The sequence below is a fragment of the Capra hircus genome, chromosome 3, assembly GCF_001704415.2.
Source record: "Capra hircus breed San Clemente chromosome 3, ASM170441v1, whole genome shotgun sequence".
Lineage (NCBI taxonomy): Eukaryota > Metazoa > Chordata > Mammalia > Artiodactyla > Bovidae > Capra > Capra hircus.
Genome location: NC_030810.1, coordinates 7,776,261 through 7,792,587, shown reverse-complemented (window position 1 = coordinate 7,792,587; position 16,327 = coordinate 7,776,261). Strand labels below are relative to the sequence as shown.

Below are 16,327 nucleotides of genomic sequence, written 5' to 3'. Positions count from 1 at the left end.
TTCAAGCCAGTTGACTTTGGAAACCTTGTGTAAAGTGAAGCGTGCCTGTATTCACATAGATTCTGTGGAAACACGTCAGATGTGTGGTGCGTGCCGGTAAGAGCAGACTTGGAGCCACAAGCTGATTCTTGCCTCCTGGAGCTCTGTTTTCCACCTGTGCCTCTGAACTTCCGTGCGTCCCCGCCAGATGCTCCTCCATTCTCTCAATGGTCTGGTCCACGGTGGGGCCTTCAGCTGCTCCCAGCTCTCCTTCATGGATCCTGCTGGGGGCCGAGCTGCCCTCTTCCATCCCTGAGCGGAGGGCATGATGGGAGCATCCACGTCTGGAGGATCCAGAGCCCACAAGAGCGGAGGAAACGCCAGTGTCAGAGCCCCCTTCCTGCCTCTCGGCAATTTTGCCAGAGTATTTTACAGCAAACCTCAAGTGTGACAGTTCTCCCATAGATTAGCATGCAACCTAATAAGGACACCATGCCATAATTACACCTCAGAATTAACAGAGTCCCAGTGTCATCCCTGGGTCAGGAAGATCCCCTGGAGAAGGAAATGACAACCCACTCCAGTATTGTTGCTTGGAAAGTCCCATGGACAGAGGAGCCTGGTGGGCCACAGTCCATGAGGTCACAAAAGAGTCGGACACGACTGAGTGAGTAAACAATAGTGCCATCCACGATCCAGTCCATGTTCGAATTCTGATGGTGCCAGTGCTGCTTATGACTGCCTGGCTGAAGTCAAGATCCAGTTAGTTTTTGCTGCATAACAAAGTGCCATGACGTAATGGTTCCAAATGAGCATCGTTTGTGTGAGCGGGCATAGCCAGCCGGGTTCAGGGAGACTGGTAGAGGGTGGCCCCCCACTTATCTGGCCGTTCATTTGCCATCAGCAGGGGAAACAGGGTGATGCAATAAGGCAGGCGTCTGTGGGATCACTTGCAGCTCTGCCTGGTCACCTTTGTTACCCACTGGCTGGAGCAGACAGCATGAGCAGCGCTGCCTGCCTCTGAGGGGCATTGCCCAGCAGCATGGGGACATGGAGGAGAATCTCCACAGCAGTTCTGGCACCTGAGGTCCCAGCTGGATTTGGTTGACTTTCCTCACATAAGTGATGTTTGTGTTCCACATGGGAACATTGTGGACTTCCCTGGTGGCTGTGGTAAAGAATCTGCCTACAGTGCAGGGGACCTGGGTTTGATCCCTGGGGCAGGAAGACCCCTGGAGGAGGAAATGGCAACCCACTCCAGTATTAGCTGGAAAATCTCATGGACAGAGGAGAGCCTCATGGGCTACACAGTCCATGAAGTCAAAAAGAATCGGACACGACTGCGCCCCTAAACCACCACCACCACCACCACAAGGAACATTCGCCCTGGAGGTTGCTGTGTGCCAGGCCCTGTGGTTTGCTCCCACCCTAGGACCTGGGGAAGAGAGCAGGGGAAGTCAGGCTTTGGGCTTCATTTCTCCAGAGAAACAGACTTAAACAGTAGATAGGTATGCTTGTGAGCCAGGCCCATAAGAAGATAGACTGTACACAGTCCAGTTTCTAACTAACCATACAAGGAACTTCCCTAGTGGTCCAGTGGCCAAGAGTCTGAGCTCCCAATACAAGGAGCCCAAGTTAGATCCCTGGTAGGGAACTAGATCCTGCAACTCAGTTCTCATGCCACAACTAAGGATCCTGCAGGCTGTAGCTAAGACCCAGCACAGCCAAACTGAAAGAAAGCCATAGGTTCTGCTACTCCCTGAAGGGGCAGCGGAGGGTCTAAGAGGTCACAAGCCAGAAGTCTCAGGATCAACCATATCTTTGGCTTTCAGGTAATGCTAAGCACAGAGTGGATACTCTATTTAAAAGTTTTTATTTAATAGAATTGAATCAGCAAAAAGAAAAGACAGGCTTCCCTGGAGGTCCAGTGGTTAAGAGTCTGCCTTGAAATGCAGGAGACATGGGTTCGATCCCTGGACTGTGAAAATCCCGCATGCCACGGAGCAGCTAAGCATGCATGCCTAGAGCCTGTGCTCCAGGAGGCTGCTGCAATGAGAAGCCCATACACCACAACTAGAGAAAGCCCTAGTGTGGCGATGAAGACCCAGCACAGCCGAAATAAGTAATTTCCTTAATGGCGACCCACTCCAGTGTTATTGCCTGGAAGATCCCATAGACAGGAGCTTGGCGGGCTACAGTCCATAGGCTTGCAAAGAGTCGGACACCTCTGCAGTGACTTAGCATGCAGACACGCACTGGGTCACGAGGTAAAAATAAATGAGTTTCTTTTTCTACTATTTTTAAATGTGTTAAGTTGAAATTAACATAAAATTAGTTGTTTTAAACTGAACAGTGGCTTGTAGTGCATTCACATGTATGAGCACCACGCCGAGTTTCAAGAAGAAAGGCTATTTCTTAAGCTCGATGAATGTCCTTTTTCTTTTTTCCTAAACTTCTGATCTCTCCGTAGAGAAGCGTGGGCCCTCGTCTTGCTCAGCTTGGGCTGCAAGGGTGAAGTTCTGCAGCCTGCGCGGCTTAAACAACAGAAGCATCTCACACCCGGAAACCGGAGTCCTGGCCGAAGATGCTGGCGGGGGTCCTTCATCCTGAGGCCTCGCTGCTGCTGAGCTGTGTGTTCACAGGACTGTGTGTGCAAGGAGAGCCGTGATCCTGTCAGATCAGGACCACGCTGATGATCTCGCTCAACGGCCCCACCTCTGAATACCATCACACGGAGGGCTAAACAGGCTACAACACGGGAGTCTGGGGAGACACGCTGTAACAGACTTCTCCAGAAGGCTCTGCCTAGTTTTGCTCAGCTACAGGAGTATGCATCTCAGTGTGGTGTTGTTGTTATTCAATTGTAAGTTGTGTCCGATTCTTTGAGACCCCATGGACTGCAGCACGCCAGGCTTCCCTGTCCTTTGCCATCTCCCAGAGTTTGCTCAAATTCATGTCCATTGAGTCAGTGATGTCATCCAACCATCTCATCCTCTGCCGCCCCCTTCTCCTCTTGCCCTCTTATCTTTTCCAGTGAGTCAGCTCTTTGTATATCAGGTGGCCAGAATATTGGAACTTCAGCTTCAGCTCAGTTTCAGGAGGAAGCACCTCAATGGTGTCAACTCCAAGCTCGTTAGCATTGAAGCCCACTCCAGCGTCAGGATCCACGTGGCAGGACCAGAAAGGAAGAAGCGCTCGCCTCAGGGTGAAGGAAAGTGGATCAGGAGCTTTTCAAGGTTTTCCCTGTACGTTTAATGCCTTTCCTTGAGTCCCTCTGCAGATGGAGCAGAGAATACAGTGAGACGGATCTAGTTTCTCAGGATCGGAGTGGACTCATCAGTGAGCCATGACCATCCAGGACTCTAGTCTGGGGCTGTTTGTACAACTTGCTTCCCGCACACAGAAACCTGGAGTGTTAGGCACCCTTGTCAGCGTGATGCCTCAGGAGGGATATTTGACATCTGTCTTGGGGGAGGACCCCAGTGGTGAGAGAGTTCCAGTGCCCATGAGGATTGAGCACCTATATTCTAACAACAACAAACATTCTAATCAGGAAAAACTGACGTGGAAGAGATTGGATTAACTTAGACCCATGCAGAGAGGTAGAAGGGAGGCTGATTACCATCCTTAGAGAAAATTTCCTCACACTTCCTGTTGTTTCAAAGAAAAGTGGTAGTGATTCCCCCGTCCCTGGAAGCATCCAACAGCTTCCTATGGATATTGTAGAGGAGCTCGACACAAGGGATGGCATGTAGACTAGATGTTTTTCAAGGATCTCTGCCCACGGGGTTCCACTTGGGATTTCAGACATTAGCCAGCCCAACCCATGACAACAGCCCTCTATTCTTATGGCCAGTTGACTAAGAGGTACATGTTGGAACTGAGGTAGTTCTGGTTCCCTGGCACTCTTCATAAATAACAGTAACCTCAGACTTGTCCAGTGCTCTCTGCTTCCGTAAAACTAAGGCAGTGAGGACACAGGCTTTCATTTTGCAGCTGATGGGTTAGCAGGCTGGACCAGTGTCCCTCATGCATGTGCCCTAATAACCACCTAAGATGATCACCTAGCCCCAAAGCCTCTAAGCTGCTTAGCTGCGCATCCCACCCTCCACCCCCTCGGGCTGGCACTGCGTTTGGTGTTGGGAAATGAAACGCGGGGCTTGTAGCTGCTTCTCACTGGATCTAACGCAAGAAACAAATAATGCATAGCCAGGGAGTGGTTCCTAGACTCTGAGAATTAATAGACCAGTAAATTTCCAGAACTGTAGCAAGAGTTGGAAAACTTCATTTTGGTCAAGTAAGGATTTTCTTTTTCCCTAAACTGCCATCTACGCTCATCTCTATTTTATAAAAGGAAGAACACTTTGTCCCCTATGCTTAGCAGCTACATTCTGAAATATTTATGGGTAAAGTGTGTGTCTGCTACTTTGAAATGGTTCAAAAGGAAAAAAGCAATAGAGAGATGAGCACATGCAGTGAAATGTTGAATCTCCGTGTTGACTATGGGGGTGTTTATTATTATACTATTCCGGCTTTTCACTGTTTAAATTCATAAATCAATTCTAGAAAATGCAAAACAAATGACTGAAGGCAAATCAGTGGTCACCTGGGATGGGGAGTCAACTGAAACGTATGCCAGGGAAACTTCAGGGGCAACGGAAATGTGTCTTCATCAAACTGCCCTGAAGATGGGTAGATTTGGTTGCATGTAAAGCATGTATCTAAAGATTAGGAGGAAGAAGAAGGAATTTATATGGAAGAAAAAAGAAAAATTTAGAACTCCGTAACCTTAGAATAAAGAACCACCCTTTATACTGAAAGCATTTGGGTCTGTGAAGAAACTGGCAACAGTGTCCTTGTTTTCCTCGACTCTTCACCAAGCGGAGAAAAATGCATTGCAGACCAGGGGCTGGGAGTGACTACCAGAGACTCCGATTTCCAGAAAGAGCGAGGTCTGACGTGCAGTGCACCCCAGATTCTCCTACCTGTCCCAGGGCTGGCTGGCCAGTGGCTGAGACCTCCACCCTGGGGACCTGGGGCTAACACAGCCACAGGAGGATGGGCATCCCGGGGGGCACCCACGGCTCAGGGCGGCCCATTTGATGGAGGCACTAGAAGGGCCCCAGTCATGTTTCTTCCTCTTCTTTTTTTTAAAAAAACTGCACCTCACAGCTTGTGGGATCTTAGTTTCCCAACAGGGATTGATCCTGGGCCCCTGGCAGTGAGAGCTCGGAGTCTTAACTACTGGACCAGCAGGAAATTCCCTTCTTTCTTTCTTTTTGTTTTTTTTAGGGAAAAGAGAAGATTTCTTAAAAACAAAGCCTAGCATTCCCTTCACACAGACCACCAATGTCAGCTCCTTGGTTCCTATCCCAGAGACTGCATATAATGGGTATGGAAACACACGTGTCCATATCTATCCACACATAGACTTGTGTGTTTGCAAAATGCCATCGTACTACACACACCTGTGACCTTTGCTCAGTCACGGTCTCTACCTTCCTCGCCCAGTAATTTCCATGCTACCTGTCTGAGGTCAAATAACAAACATATTCCAGGGGCTCTTCCCAACCCAGGGATTCAGATTCTTTACCGTCTGAGCCACTAGAGAAGCCCTAACGAACATATTACTGACACGTTATTAGATTATATTCAGATTTTCCCAGTGGGCCTAAAATGTCTCTACATCCTGTTTATTCAGTGGGGACCACACAGTACATCTGGATGTTGAGTCCCTTAACTGTCTTTTAATCCAATGCATCTCTTTTCTAGGACATTGACTTACAAAAGATACCAGCCACTTTCTACATTCATCTGGTAGCTTTCTTGTGGTCTCATCTAGCTGTTCTTTGTATGTCCTACAAATGAGAAGTGATGTCTAAAAGCTTGATGGATTCCAGCTGTCTTAAGATCATACATCACAGTGGTTGACACTTTGGAGATGCTAAGATTGACTTCAGACCACGCCTGGTCCCCCTGTTATGTGGTTGCAAAAGGCTTGCACCTTGTGAAGTCTTGATCCATATGGCATCACTTTGGTGTCATAGGAACAAACATTTCCCCTTCAACTCTTCACATAATGGTTTTGACACCAGTAAAGAATCCTCATCTGAGTCAATAATGTCATCAGTGTTTTACAATGTTAAGTTTTACTGTTATTCAGCTCTGGTGAGATCAGTGGCTCAGAAGACATTGTTATTGAAAAGATAGGTTATTACTTATAGTTCCTCAAAGTGGGGCAGGCCGCCCATGGAAGCACCAGGGGCCAGTTGGGCGGTAGAAGAAGGATCAAGGAGAAAACACGGGCAAGAGGTTTTCTGTGGTTTCCTAGAGAAAGAACTGGCGAGACAAGATAAGCGGACTTAACGTGGGCTCTGGGGTGCAGGGGCTGTCTCTAGTTGTCTGACACCGGGCCCCAGGATGAGTGACGGGGGCAAGGCAGTAATGGTTCAGAGTGTGAGACCCCCCAGCAAAGCAGGAAAGGAGGCCTTTGGTGTGTTCACATCCTGGGTGGGCTGATACAGATGTGAAAAACAGTCACTCTGGGAAAAAACTAGCCTGGGATGGCAGTCTCTTCAGGGTCAGCAAAGCCTCAGATGTCAAAGCATCAAAATTATAGAAAATAAAAAGGCACAATTAATACAGTCAGAGTTTGTCAAGTGGTGTTTTTCTAATTCTATCACTCTCTTTACATTTCTTAGCTGACATTCCTCCATTAAAGTTTTCAAAAGTTGGGACTTCCCTGGTGGTCCAAGGGTTAAGACTCCCTGCTCCCAGGCAATCCTGGTTTGAGCCCTGGTTAAGGAACTAGATCTGTTTATAGATCTAGATATATTTTTAAAATTTTATTCTCATAGAAATGAAATTTTTTCCCAACTTCAGCTGTTGCCAGCCAGCATACTGTTGCAATCCAGTGACTCATTGATTTTCTCCAAGCTTATTGAGGCCCCTATTCTAGACACTGGAGATGGGAGAGGAACTAAATAGTCAAGAATCTCTTCAGTCCTGGAACCTACAATTTAACAGTGGTCGGAGAGGGGACAGGCGATAAACAAGAAATGAATCAGTTGTCCTCTGTTAGATGGTGGCAGGTGCTACAGAGGAACGGAATGCTGAGGAGGAGGACAGAAGTGTTGGATGGGGTGGTACACCAGGATACAGATGGACAGGGTGACAGCGACGTCAAGACTCAAAGGAGTAAAGGGAACGAGCCGAGTGACTGTCTGTGGGAAAAGTGTTCCAGAAGAAGAAACAGTAGGTACAAAGGCCCTGAGGCAGGTTTGGAGAAAAGCAAAGAGGCCAGCTGACTGGAGCAAAGTGAGCAAGTCATGGAAAGGGGACCCAGATCATGCAGGGGTTAGGCAGGAAGCCACTGGGGTATCTCAGTAGATACTAACACCCCAAACATCAGAACTGGCTTTCTGCTTAGACTGGCTTCATTTCGAGACACCAGCTCAAGTCCAAAACACATGCATGTTAGTGACCACACCATCCCCTGCATTCATTCCCTGAATATTCTATTCCAGACACTGGAATATAAACAAGATAAACAAAACAGCGTGGGGTCCCTGACCTCGTGGAGCCTAGAGTCAAATATGAGATCAGTTCAGTTCAGTCGCTCAGTCGTGTCCGACTCTTTGCAACCCCATGAATCACAGCACGCCAGGCTTCCCTGTCCATCACCAACTCCCGGAGTACACTCAGACTCACGTCCATCGAGTCAGTGATGCCATGCAGCCATCTCATCCTCTGTCGTCCCCTCTTTTTCCTGCCCCTAATCCCTCCCAGCATCAGGGTCTTTTCCAATGAGTCAACTCTTCGCATGAGGTGGCCAAAGTACTGGAGCTTCAGCTTTAGCACCATTCCTTCCAAAGAACACCCAGGGCTGATCTCCTTTAGAATGGACTGGTTGGATCTCCTTGCAGTCCAAGGGTCTCTCAAGAGTCTTCTCCAACACCACAGTTCAAAAGCATCAATTCTTCGGCGCTCAGCCTTCTTCACAGTCCAATTCACATCCATACATGACCACTGGAAAAACCATAGCCTTGACTGAGATGAGAGACCATGAAATTATCTTGCAGACAAGCATCAGATGCAGAAGAGCCTCCAACCTAGTCTGGAGGTGGGGGAAGTCTCCCCTGAGGAAGTGACTCTTGAGCCAGAGTCTGAAGGGTGGAAAGAATCAAGGAGTGTGGGAGAAGAGGGTGGTTCCAGACAGAAGCAATGATGGGTGTGCATTGCAGGAAGATGGGGAAGGGTGGGCAGAGGCTGGAGTGCGTGACTTTAAAGTTCTGTGCCTAGGACTCCCGTGGGGGTCCAGTGACTAAGACTCCACCTCCCAATGCAGGGGCCCAGGTTTGATCCCTGGTCAGGGAACTAGATCCCATGTGCTGCAACTAAGGCTGAAGATCTCGCAACTAAGACCCAGTGCAGCCAAATAAACAAATAATTTTTTCAAAAATAAAGTTCTGTGCCTGTAGCTGAGAGCAAGGTGAGATGCTAAGCCGGAGGGTGGCTACTCAGGGCTTGGAAGGATGTACTTAGACAGCAGGAGACATTATAGTCTGGGAAAGCCAAGGGGCTGGTGTGGACCCTGCGGGGGCTGGAGGACTAGAAGGATTCAGAGGACGCCGGGGGCAAAACTGACAGGGCTCATGACCTAATGGATAGGACACGGGGAAGAGGAGAAGGACAGCACCCGTCTGGCTTGCGTAACACCAGGATTCATCTTGAGGTTGACATTTCTCCTTGACCTTTTTGTCTCTATCCCCACCCCCAAGGTTGCATTAGCTGCCTGCTGAGTTTAATCAAGTTGGTTGAGCTCTGGAAAATCCCTTCTCCTGGTGATAGCAGGAGGAAGGGATAATCAGTCTATTTCCAGAACCCAAAGTGGGTTAAGATAGAAAGTAGCTTTAGTCTACTAGCTGTCATCCCTCCCACCTACCCCCCCCCCCCCCGCCTCCCTTCCCCGCTCAAGCCAGTTGGCTCCTGCGAGCCCACCGTGAGCCCCTCTGGAGGGAGACCGAGAGGCCCTTGCCTAATGCTGAGAACTGCTGAAGCTACCATTTCGTCCGCCTCAGCACTAATCCAGTTACCACTCTGCTCCTTCAATGGGATTTGGCTTCTAGGCACTGAGATGTGGGTGTGGGGCACACTCTCCCAGTTCCCTACAAATCCCCCTGAGCGGTCAGCCAGGGCCCGTGTGAAGTTGTCTGGGTAGACGGAACAGGGGTTGGCCGTCTGCTCACCCCGGAGGGCACACACACCTTCTCCCCACCTCCTGGGCCCTCCCGGCTGGTCGCACAAGGTACGTGACCATCCTCCAGCAAAGCCTTCTCAGAACCTCGGGGCAGGCCAGGAAAGAGCCAGGACCGGGGAGACTGGCATCTTCGTGCAGTCAGTCTGACCCAGTTCCTTTCCATGGACATTACTTGTTAGGGAAACTCAGAAGGCGTTTTGAATTTCAGACAGCCTCTTTGTTGTGGGTAGAGCTGGGGATAGTGAGAGAGAACTCTGCTTAGTGTGAATTGCTGAGCAGGACTTTTAGGGGATTTAACGGATTTTTCAAATGATATTCATGAAGTGGTTAGGTTGTGGTTTGCAGGAACTTTTTCTACCTTAATTGCCATGATATATCATCAAGATAGAATTTTAAAATCAATCTGGCTTACTGTGACGATACCAAGGCTTAGTCTCAAAGTAAAACCTTCTCGTGGGAATCTATCCTGAAGTGAGGTTTACTAAGAAGTGAGGTTTGCTGGTGAGGCTTACTAAGAAGTGTTTGACGCTTATCAGGAAAAAATAAATACCTTAAAAAAAAAAAAAAAGCAGCTCACTGTAGTGAAATACAAACCAGACAAAGGCCTTTTTGAGTCAAATGTGGATATCGAGATAGAAGGAAATGTCTAATGGATGCACAGTATCTCATAAGTAGGTATAATTCCGAGAATGTTCTAGATGTTATATTTAGGATGGCTTTACCTTTCCGCAGCCCTGTAACACCTGACGTACACCCTAATGTGGAAGAAACCACCAGGGACCGTTAACACAGCAGCCAACATGCAGACCAATAAGCCTGCACCAAACCACGTTATCTACAAGAAGATATCCCGTGATAAATCGGTAAGTGGGGCACATGTGAGGGGCTTGAGTGACGATTTTTTTTAAGGAGATTTTCGAATAGATGGGATCAATATCAAAACCCTGTGAGGTCAGTGGAAGCAATGTGAGTGTCATCCACCTCTGTCTGCTGGGGTGATAGATGAGATATAAAGGGATGACTTGCCGAAATAGTACTTCCCTTCAATCTCAACAAGACTTCAGCCCCAGGACCTTTCGTTTTCTCCTGATCTCTCGGTGCCCAATCCCTCTCCTCCAATTTTACTTCTTTTTCTAGCCTTGAACCCCTGACTTACATTTCAGACGTTGCTTTGGTAACGCCTATAATTTACTTGGGCCTTTTTCCATCGTCTTGCCTACCTGCCTGGGGAGAGCGCTGATGCTGGGTCATGCAATTCTCTACCGTCTGGCACCCACCCCAGGCGCCAAGCTCAGGGCTTCCAGGACCACTGGATGAGGGCGCGTCTCCCGAGGCTCCACAGTGCTCACTGTGGCTGCACGGCCGATACCCTGGCACCCTGCATACCCGGCAGAGGTGATGCCACTGTTGGCTTCATCAGGGGGACGGTAGGTGGGCTAGACGTGCCTATGAACTTCCTGGCCTGGGAGACGCAATCAAGGGCCCGCCCCACAGCCTCTGTGGATGGGGAGACGCAATCAAGGGCCCGCCCCACAGCCTCTGTGGATGGTGTCTCCTTGCACGGCTTGACGGCTTCTCAGGGGCTGACAGTCTAGTTCTGTGCCATCCATTGCAAGCTGCACTTCTAATTTTAAAATTTTCTATTAGCCATGTTAAAATGGTAAGAAGAAACAGGGAATTCATTTTAATGCTACATTTTATTTAAGCCAATATAACAAAAAAACTATCATCTCAGCATGTAAATGGTATAAGAAACATTGCTAACACTTGTTTGTTGTTTGTTCAGTCACCAAGCCGTGTCTGACTCTTTGCAGCCCCATGGACTGCAGCATGCCAGGCTTCCCTGTCCTCCACTACCTCCCAGAGTTTGCTCAGTCCCATGTCCATTGAGTCAGTGATGCCATCCAACCATCTCATCCTCTGTCACCCCCTTTTCCTTTTGCACTCAATCTTTCCCAGCATCAGGGTCTTTACCAGTGAGTCGGCTCTTCGCATCAGGTGGCTGAAGTACTGGAGCTTCAGCTTCAGCATCAGTCCTTCCAATGAAGATCGATGACATATGCTAAATTTGTTTTCTGTTGTTGAGACCTGGTGTGCATTCTACATTCACAGCACATGGCGGTTTGGCGTGGCCATATTTCAAGTGTTGGTGGCCAGCAGTAGATAAACAGTGGAGGATGTGGACCTAGGTCATTCTTCTGGTTGACTCCTGAAGCCTACACTCGGCCTGAAAGAAACTCTCTGAAGCTTCTCATGCCTCACGGGCTCTGCACAGACCCTCTCCCCTTCCCCTCTCCTCTCCTCCCTGAAGATCTCCATACTTCCATCCAGTCCTCTGATTCTTCAGGGTGACAAGTCAGATACCCCGCAGTCTTTCACCCTCCCAGCTCTCTTCCAACTTGTGTCTCTCCAGTGAACTTTATCTTGACTTCCGGCAAAAGAAGAGAGAAACCGCTCCTGCTGGGCATTACCACTTTCTCACTTTTTCCTTACTCCCACCTAGCTAGACCTCCATTGACCTGGAAAATTTAGAATTCTTGTATTTAGGAGGAAAGTATAATTCATCCACGACTCTGTCCGTATTAGGATCATTCCCACTGCAAGTCTTTGTCTGGCCTCGGGCGTGTTGTGCCAGGGCCCTGGGCCAGTTTCTCTCCAAATCTCGCCACTCCTCCGTCTTCTGCCACCTTCACCCTCTGGCTGGTGGCAAGACGGCTGCCCCAGCTTCAGGGGACTCACCTTCACTTCCTTCCAGAAGGAAAAAGCTGTTGATTCCTGGGGTCTCTTAAGGGTGAGGAGGTATTTCTCCAGCAGACTCGTCTTTACCTCATTGGTCAAAACTGATTACATGCCCACCTTCAGCCCATCCTGAGCCAAAAGAATAGGAGCAGGCCATTCAAGAGTCATCCTTCATGATGAATGGTAACTAAATTTATTGTGGCTATTCAGTTCAGTTCAGTTCAGTCACTCAATCGTGTCCGACTCTTTGCGACCCTGTGGACTGCAGCACACCAGGGCTCCCTGTCCATCACCAACTCCCGGAGCTTGCTCAAACCCATGTCCATTGAGTCGGTGATGCCATCCAACCATCTCATCCTCTGTCGTCCCCTTCTCCTCTTGCCTTCAATCTTTCCCAGCATCAGGGTCTTTTCAAATGAGTCAGCTCTTCGCATCAGGTGGCCAAAGTATTGGAGTTTCAGTTTTGGCTTATAGCTTTGTGGCTATAGCTTTGTGATTTACACATACATCATTATATTGTACACCTTAAACTTAAACAATATGTCAATTATATCTCAGTAAAACTGGGGGGAAAAAAGAACGATCCTCTGGGGTGGCCTTCTTAACACAACCGCTTGGGGATGGTGGGCCCTGGATGCGATGATTGGTGACTGTTATCCAGGAAGATGGTGCGTGTGGCTGTCAGATGGGTAGGCAGCAGACGGGCTGGAGCCTTGCCTCGTCCACCCCACTTTCCCCACCTGCTCCTGTCTCTTCCCATCGCTTGCAGTTGCAGCAGAGGACGCGCTGTTGCTTCCACTGAGGTTCATGCTACTTACAGCCTGGGTCGTGGCCCACCACCTCCTCTGGGTCCTGTCCCAAAGCCTCCTCCCTCTGGGGATATCTCTCTTTCTCTACCAGTACCAGCTTAAGCATAACAACAAGGACCGACTTCATGCATCTTAAACACAAGAAAAAGAACAGCAAATGTCCCTTGACCCCGTCTCCTCTCTAGCTCTCCTTTCACAGCCAAAGCTTGAAAAAGAGGAAGACATTCTCTGTCCCCCTATCTTCTCCCTTCCTGCTCATTCCTCAGTTCGCCCTCCTCCCGACCACTTTCAGCTGCCTACCTGGCTTTCCTCTCGCCAACCCCTTCTCCACTTTGCTGCCAATGCAACCAGAGCCTCAGTGTTCTCCTCCATAAAACGGGCTTAATCCCTAGCTCATAAGGTAGTCATGAGGATTAAATGAAATAATGTGCCCCATGTACTTAGCTTGGCGCCTGGTACAGGACAAGCACCACATACCCCTTAATTGCAGGCCTTTCATCCTGTTTCAAATGCTTCTACATCCTCCTGGAATCTTTAGAGTCTGGTCCTGTAAGACTCTTTCTGGTTGTTTGCATCCCCATTTGGTGGCTACGCACCTGCAGGTGAAACCATAGGCAGTTCCAGAAGCATTTTCTTGGCTCTGGACTTTTTACACGCTGAGGTTTTTTTACCCAGAAAGCATCCTTTCACCATAACCCACCCCCAGCACTTGGTCAGGTGCTTCAACATCAATCACACAAATAACCTGGAAGCCACAGAGATACACTCCTGGATAACTGCTACAAGGGAGCAGATATAGGAGATGATTTAATGCCAACAGAAATTATTTTGAGTGTCCATGGAAAGAGACATACGAATTTCAGAGGCTTGGGGAAGAGGGAGCGAGCCAGGATCCATGCATTCACTCACTGATGCACTTAGCAAATGTTGATTAAATTCCTGCCTGTGCCAGACACTGCACTAGACACGGTGGTGGCTGAAAGATGCGTGAGAGAATTCTTACCACCATGGCCACAGTGCCACGGCTTAAGGCAGTGAGTGGCGGTGAATCCAACCGATGCTCTCCCACAAACGGGGGTGATAAAGGGACCTTTGCTGCCAGGGGCATTGAAACAGACAGGACGAGGACTGGGAGATAGTTATCCCTCCCCAGCCAGGATGCCTTCCCCGCTTCTTCAGGTGTATCTGTATAGATGCTCACCCGATAGGATTTCAGGGACGCCAGAACATCTGCCTCTTGCTGAGTCCAGAAATTCTTCTAACAAGGAGGAGAAACCTTTCGATCACAGCGAGAAATGAAAGGTTCAACATGCAAACAGCTGACAGGAGCCTCATGCACCTAAGCGTTACTTTCCACTAAAGTATCAGCCAGGAATCCACCAAGTTTGCCTGGTTGTCAGGAGACCTGAGCTTGGTGGGAAAAGGCGGGGAGAACAGGGTCTTCCCAAAGAGATGGGAAGAATTCCTTGGAGCCGTTTCGGAGGCTGAGAAAAGACCACACCTTTCCCGCAGTCCATCGTCTCTGCCTACAGCCTTGCCTACAGCCAAGCAGGGCGAGAGGAGGACAGGGAGGCCACAGGACAGGGAGGCCGAGCAGCAGCACCAGGCACCTCCTCTTCTCCAAATGAGAGCAAACGTTTCCATTGTTGCTGTTTTTCCTTCTTCGGTTGTTGCTGATTTTTAACGTGAATACCTTCGGGTATTTTGACCATTGAGAACCCATCTCTGTTCTCACAGGTGACCATCTACCTGGGGAAGAGAGACTACATAGACCACGTTGAACGAGTAGAGCCTGTGGGTAAGTCGAGTTTGGGGTGAGATTCCTTTTAATCTATTTGTTTATTTATCTTGCCTTCCCTGGGTCTTTGTTGCTTTGCACAGGCTTTCTCTCGTTGCTGCGAGCAGGACTCCCCTCTAGCTGCTTCTCATCTCGGTCCTTCTCTGGTTGTGGAGCACGGGCTCCAGGCACGCTGGCCTTGGTAGCTGCAGCCCTCGGGCTCAGTAGCTGTGGCACACAGGCTTCGGCTGCTCCCTGGAGTGCGGGAACCTTGCCAGACTGGGGACTGAATCAGGGTCCCCTGCGCTGGCAGGCAGATTCTCATCCACTGAACCACCAGGGAAGGTCTGGGGTGAGATTTTAATGCTGGTTTTCCTTTAAGTCACCAGACACCTACTAGTTTTGTGTTTTTTTAAAAAATCTGACTTTGTTAATAATCTAATCAAAGAAATGTAAATTAAAACATCATCCAGGCGCCACTGGCTGATTGGGGACAATTTTAAAGAGTGTGAGAGAGACAAAGGACGCATCTCTGGAGTATATAAAGAAAGCTCAAAACTCACCAGTTTAAAGAGAAAACAAGATCCATTTAGGAAACAGACAAAAGGAAAAGACATTTCATTGAAGAAAATATGAGTGGCACTGAGCACACAGAAAAATATTCAACAACAGAAAAAGAAACATGTTCAACAGCATTAGTCGTTAGGGAAATACAAATTAAAACCACAATGAAATATCATTATACGCCTGTCAGGATGGCTAAAATCGGAAACAGTGACAAAGCCAAATGCTGGCGAGAATGTGGAGACGCTGGATCACTCAGGCATTGCTGGTGGGGACGTAAAATGGGACAGCCACTCTGGAAAACAGGTTGGCAGCTACTTTAAAAGCTAAACATATACTTATTATATGACCCAGCAATTTGCATTCCTGCACATTTATCTTGGAGAAATGAAAGATTATGTTCACACAAAAACTTGTATGTGATTGTTCACAGCAGCTTTACTTGTCACGGCTCCAAACTAGAAAGAGCCCAAATGTCTCTCAATAGGGGAACGAGGTTAAACACGCTGGGGCGCGTCCGTGTCTTGGGATACCGCTCGACAGTGGAAAAGAGCGAACTCCAGGGACTTCCCTGGCGGTCCAGTGGCTAAAACTCCGGGCTTCCACCGCAGGCAGCATGGTTTCCATCCCTGCTCAGAGAGTTAAGATCTCACGTGCAGCAATACACCGTCAAATTTTTTTTTTTCAATTTTTAACTCAATTTTAAGTTAAAATTAAGTTAAATACCAAGTTAAGTTTTAATACCAACCCATGCTACAGCTCGTAAGTGTCAAGTGTGCTATGATGAGTGGAAAGCCATCTCAAGAGCCCATATGCTTTACGATTCCATTTATATAACATCTTAGAGACGACAACACTATAGAAAAGGAAAACTGAACAGCGGTTTCAGGGGGCTAAGGTTGGTGGGGGGAGGTAGTTGGGTGTGACTACAAAGGCTCAGCCCAGGAGGGAGATCATTATGCTGAGAGGACAGTTCTGTGTCCGGACTGCCGTGGTGCTAACACAAAATCTCCATTTGATAAAACGACTTAGAGCTATACACACAGTGTATCCATGTTGACTTCCTGGTTTTGAGATTGTATGCAATTATCTAAGGTAACCATTGGAAGAAACTGGATAAGGGATACATGGGGACCTCTCTGTGCTATCTTTGCAGCTTCCTGGGAATCTATAATTACTTCAACTCAAATTGTTCTTTTT

At 48.4% G+C, this 16,327-nt stretch overlaps 1 protein-coding gene across 3 annotated transcripts in view; it reads left to right on the top strand.

The window, feature by feature from the left end:
- The window catches only part of SAG (S-antigen visual arrestin), a 30,870-nt gene continuing 23,723 nt past the window's right edge, over window positions 9,181–16,327 (top strand). Inside the window, exons 1-3 of one of the 3 annotated variants that reach the window (XM_005678743.2) lie at window positions 9,181–9,286; window positions 9,971–10,101; window positions 14,524–14,584. In XM_005678743.2, coding sequence (XP_005678800.1) covers window positions 9,997–10,101; window positions 14,524–14,584 — 166 coding nt within the window. In that variant the 5' untranslated portion in view covers window positions 9,181–9,286; window positions 9,971–9,996. Of the gene's footprint in view, window positions 9,287–9,968; window positions 10,102–14,523; window positions 14,585–16,327 lie in introns of those variants that run through there. The other 2 variants (XM_005678742.2, XM_005678744.3) reach the window with 2 other exon arrangements.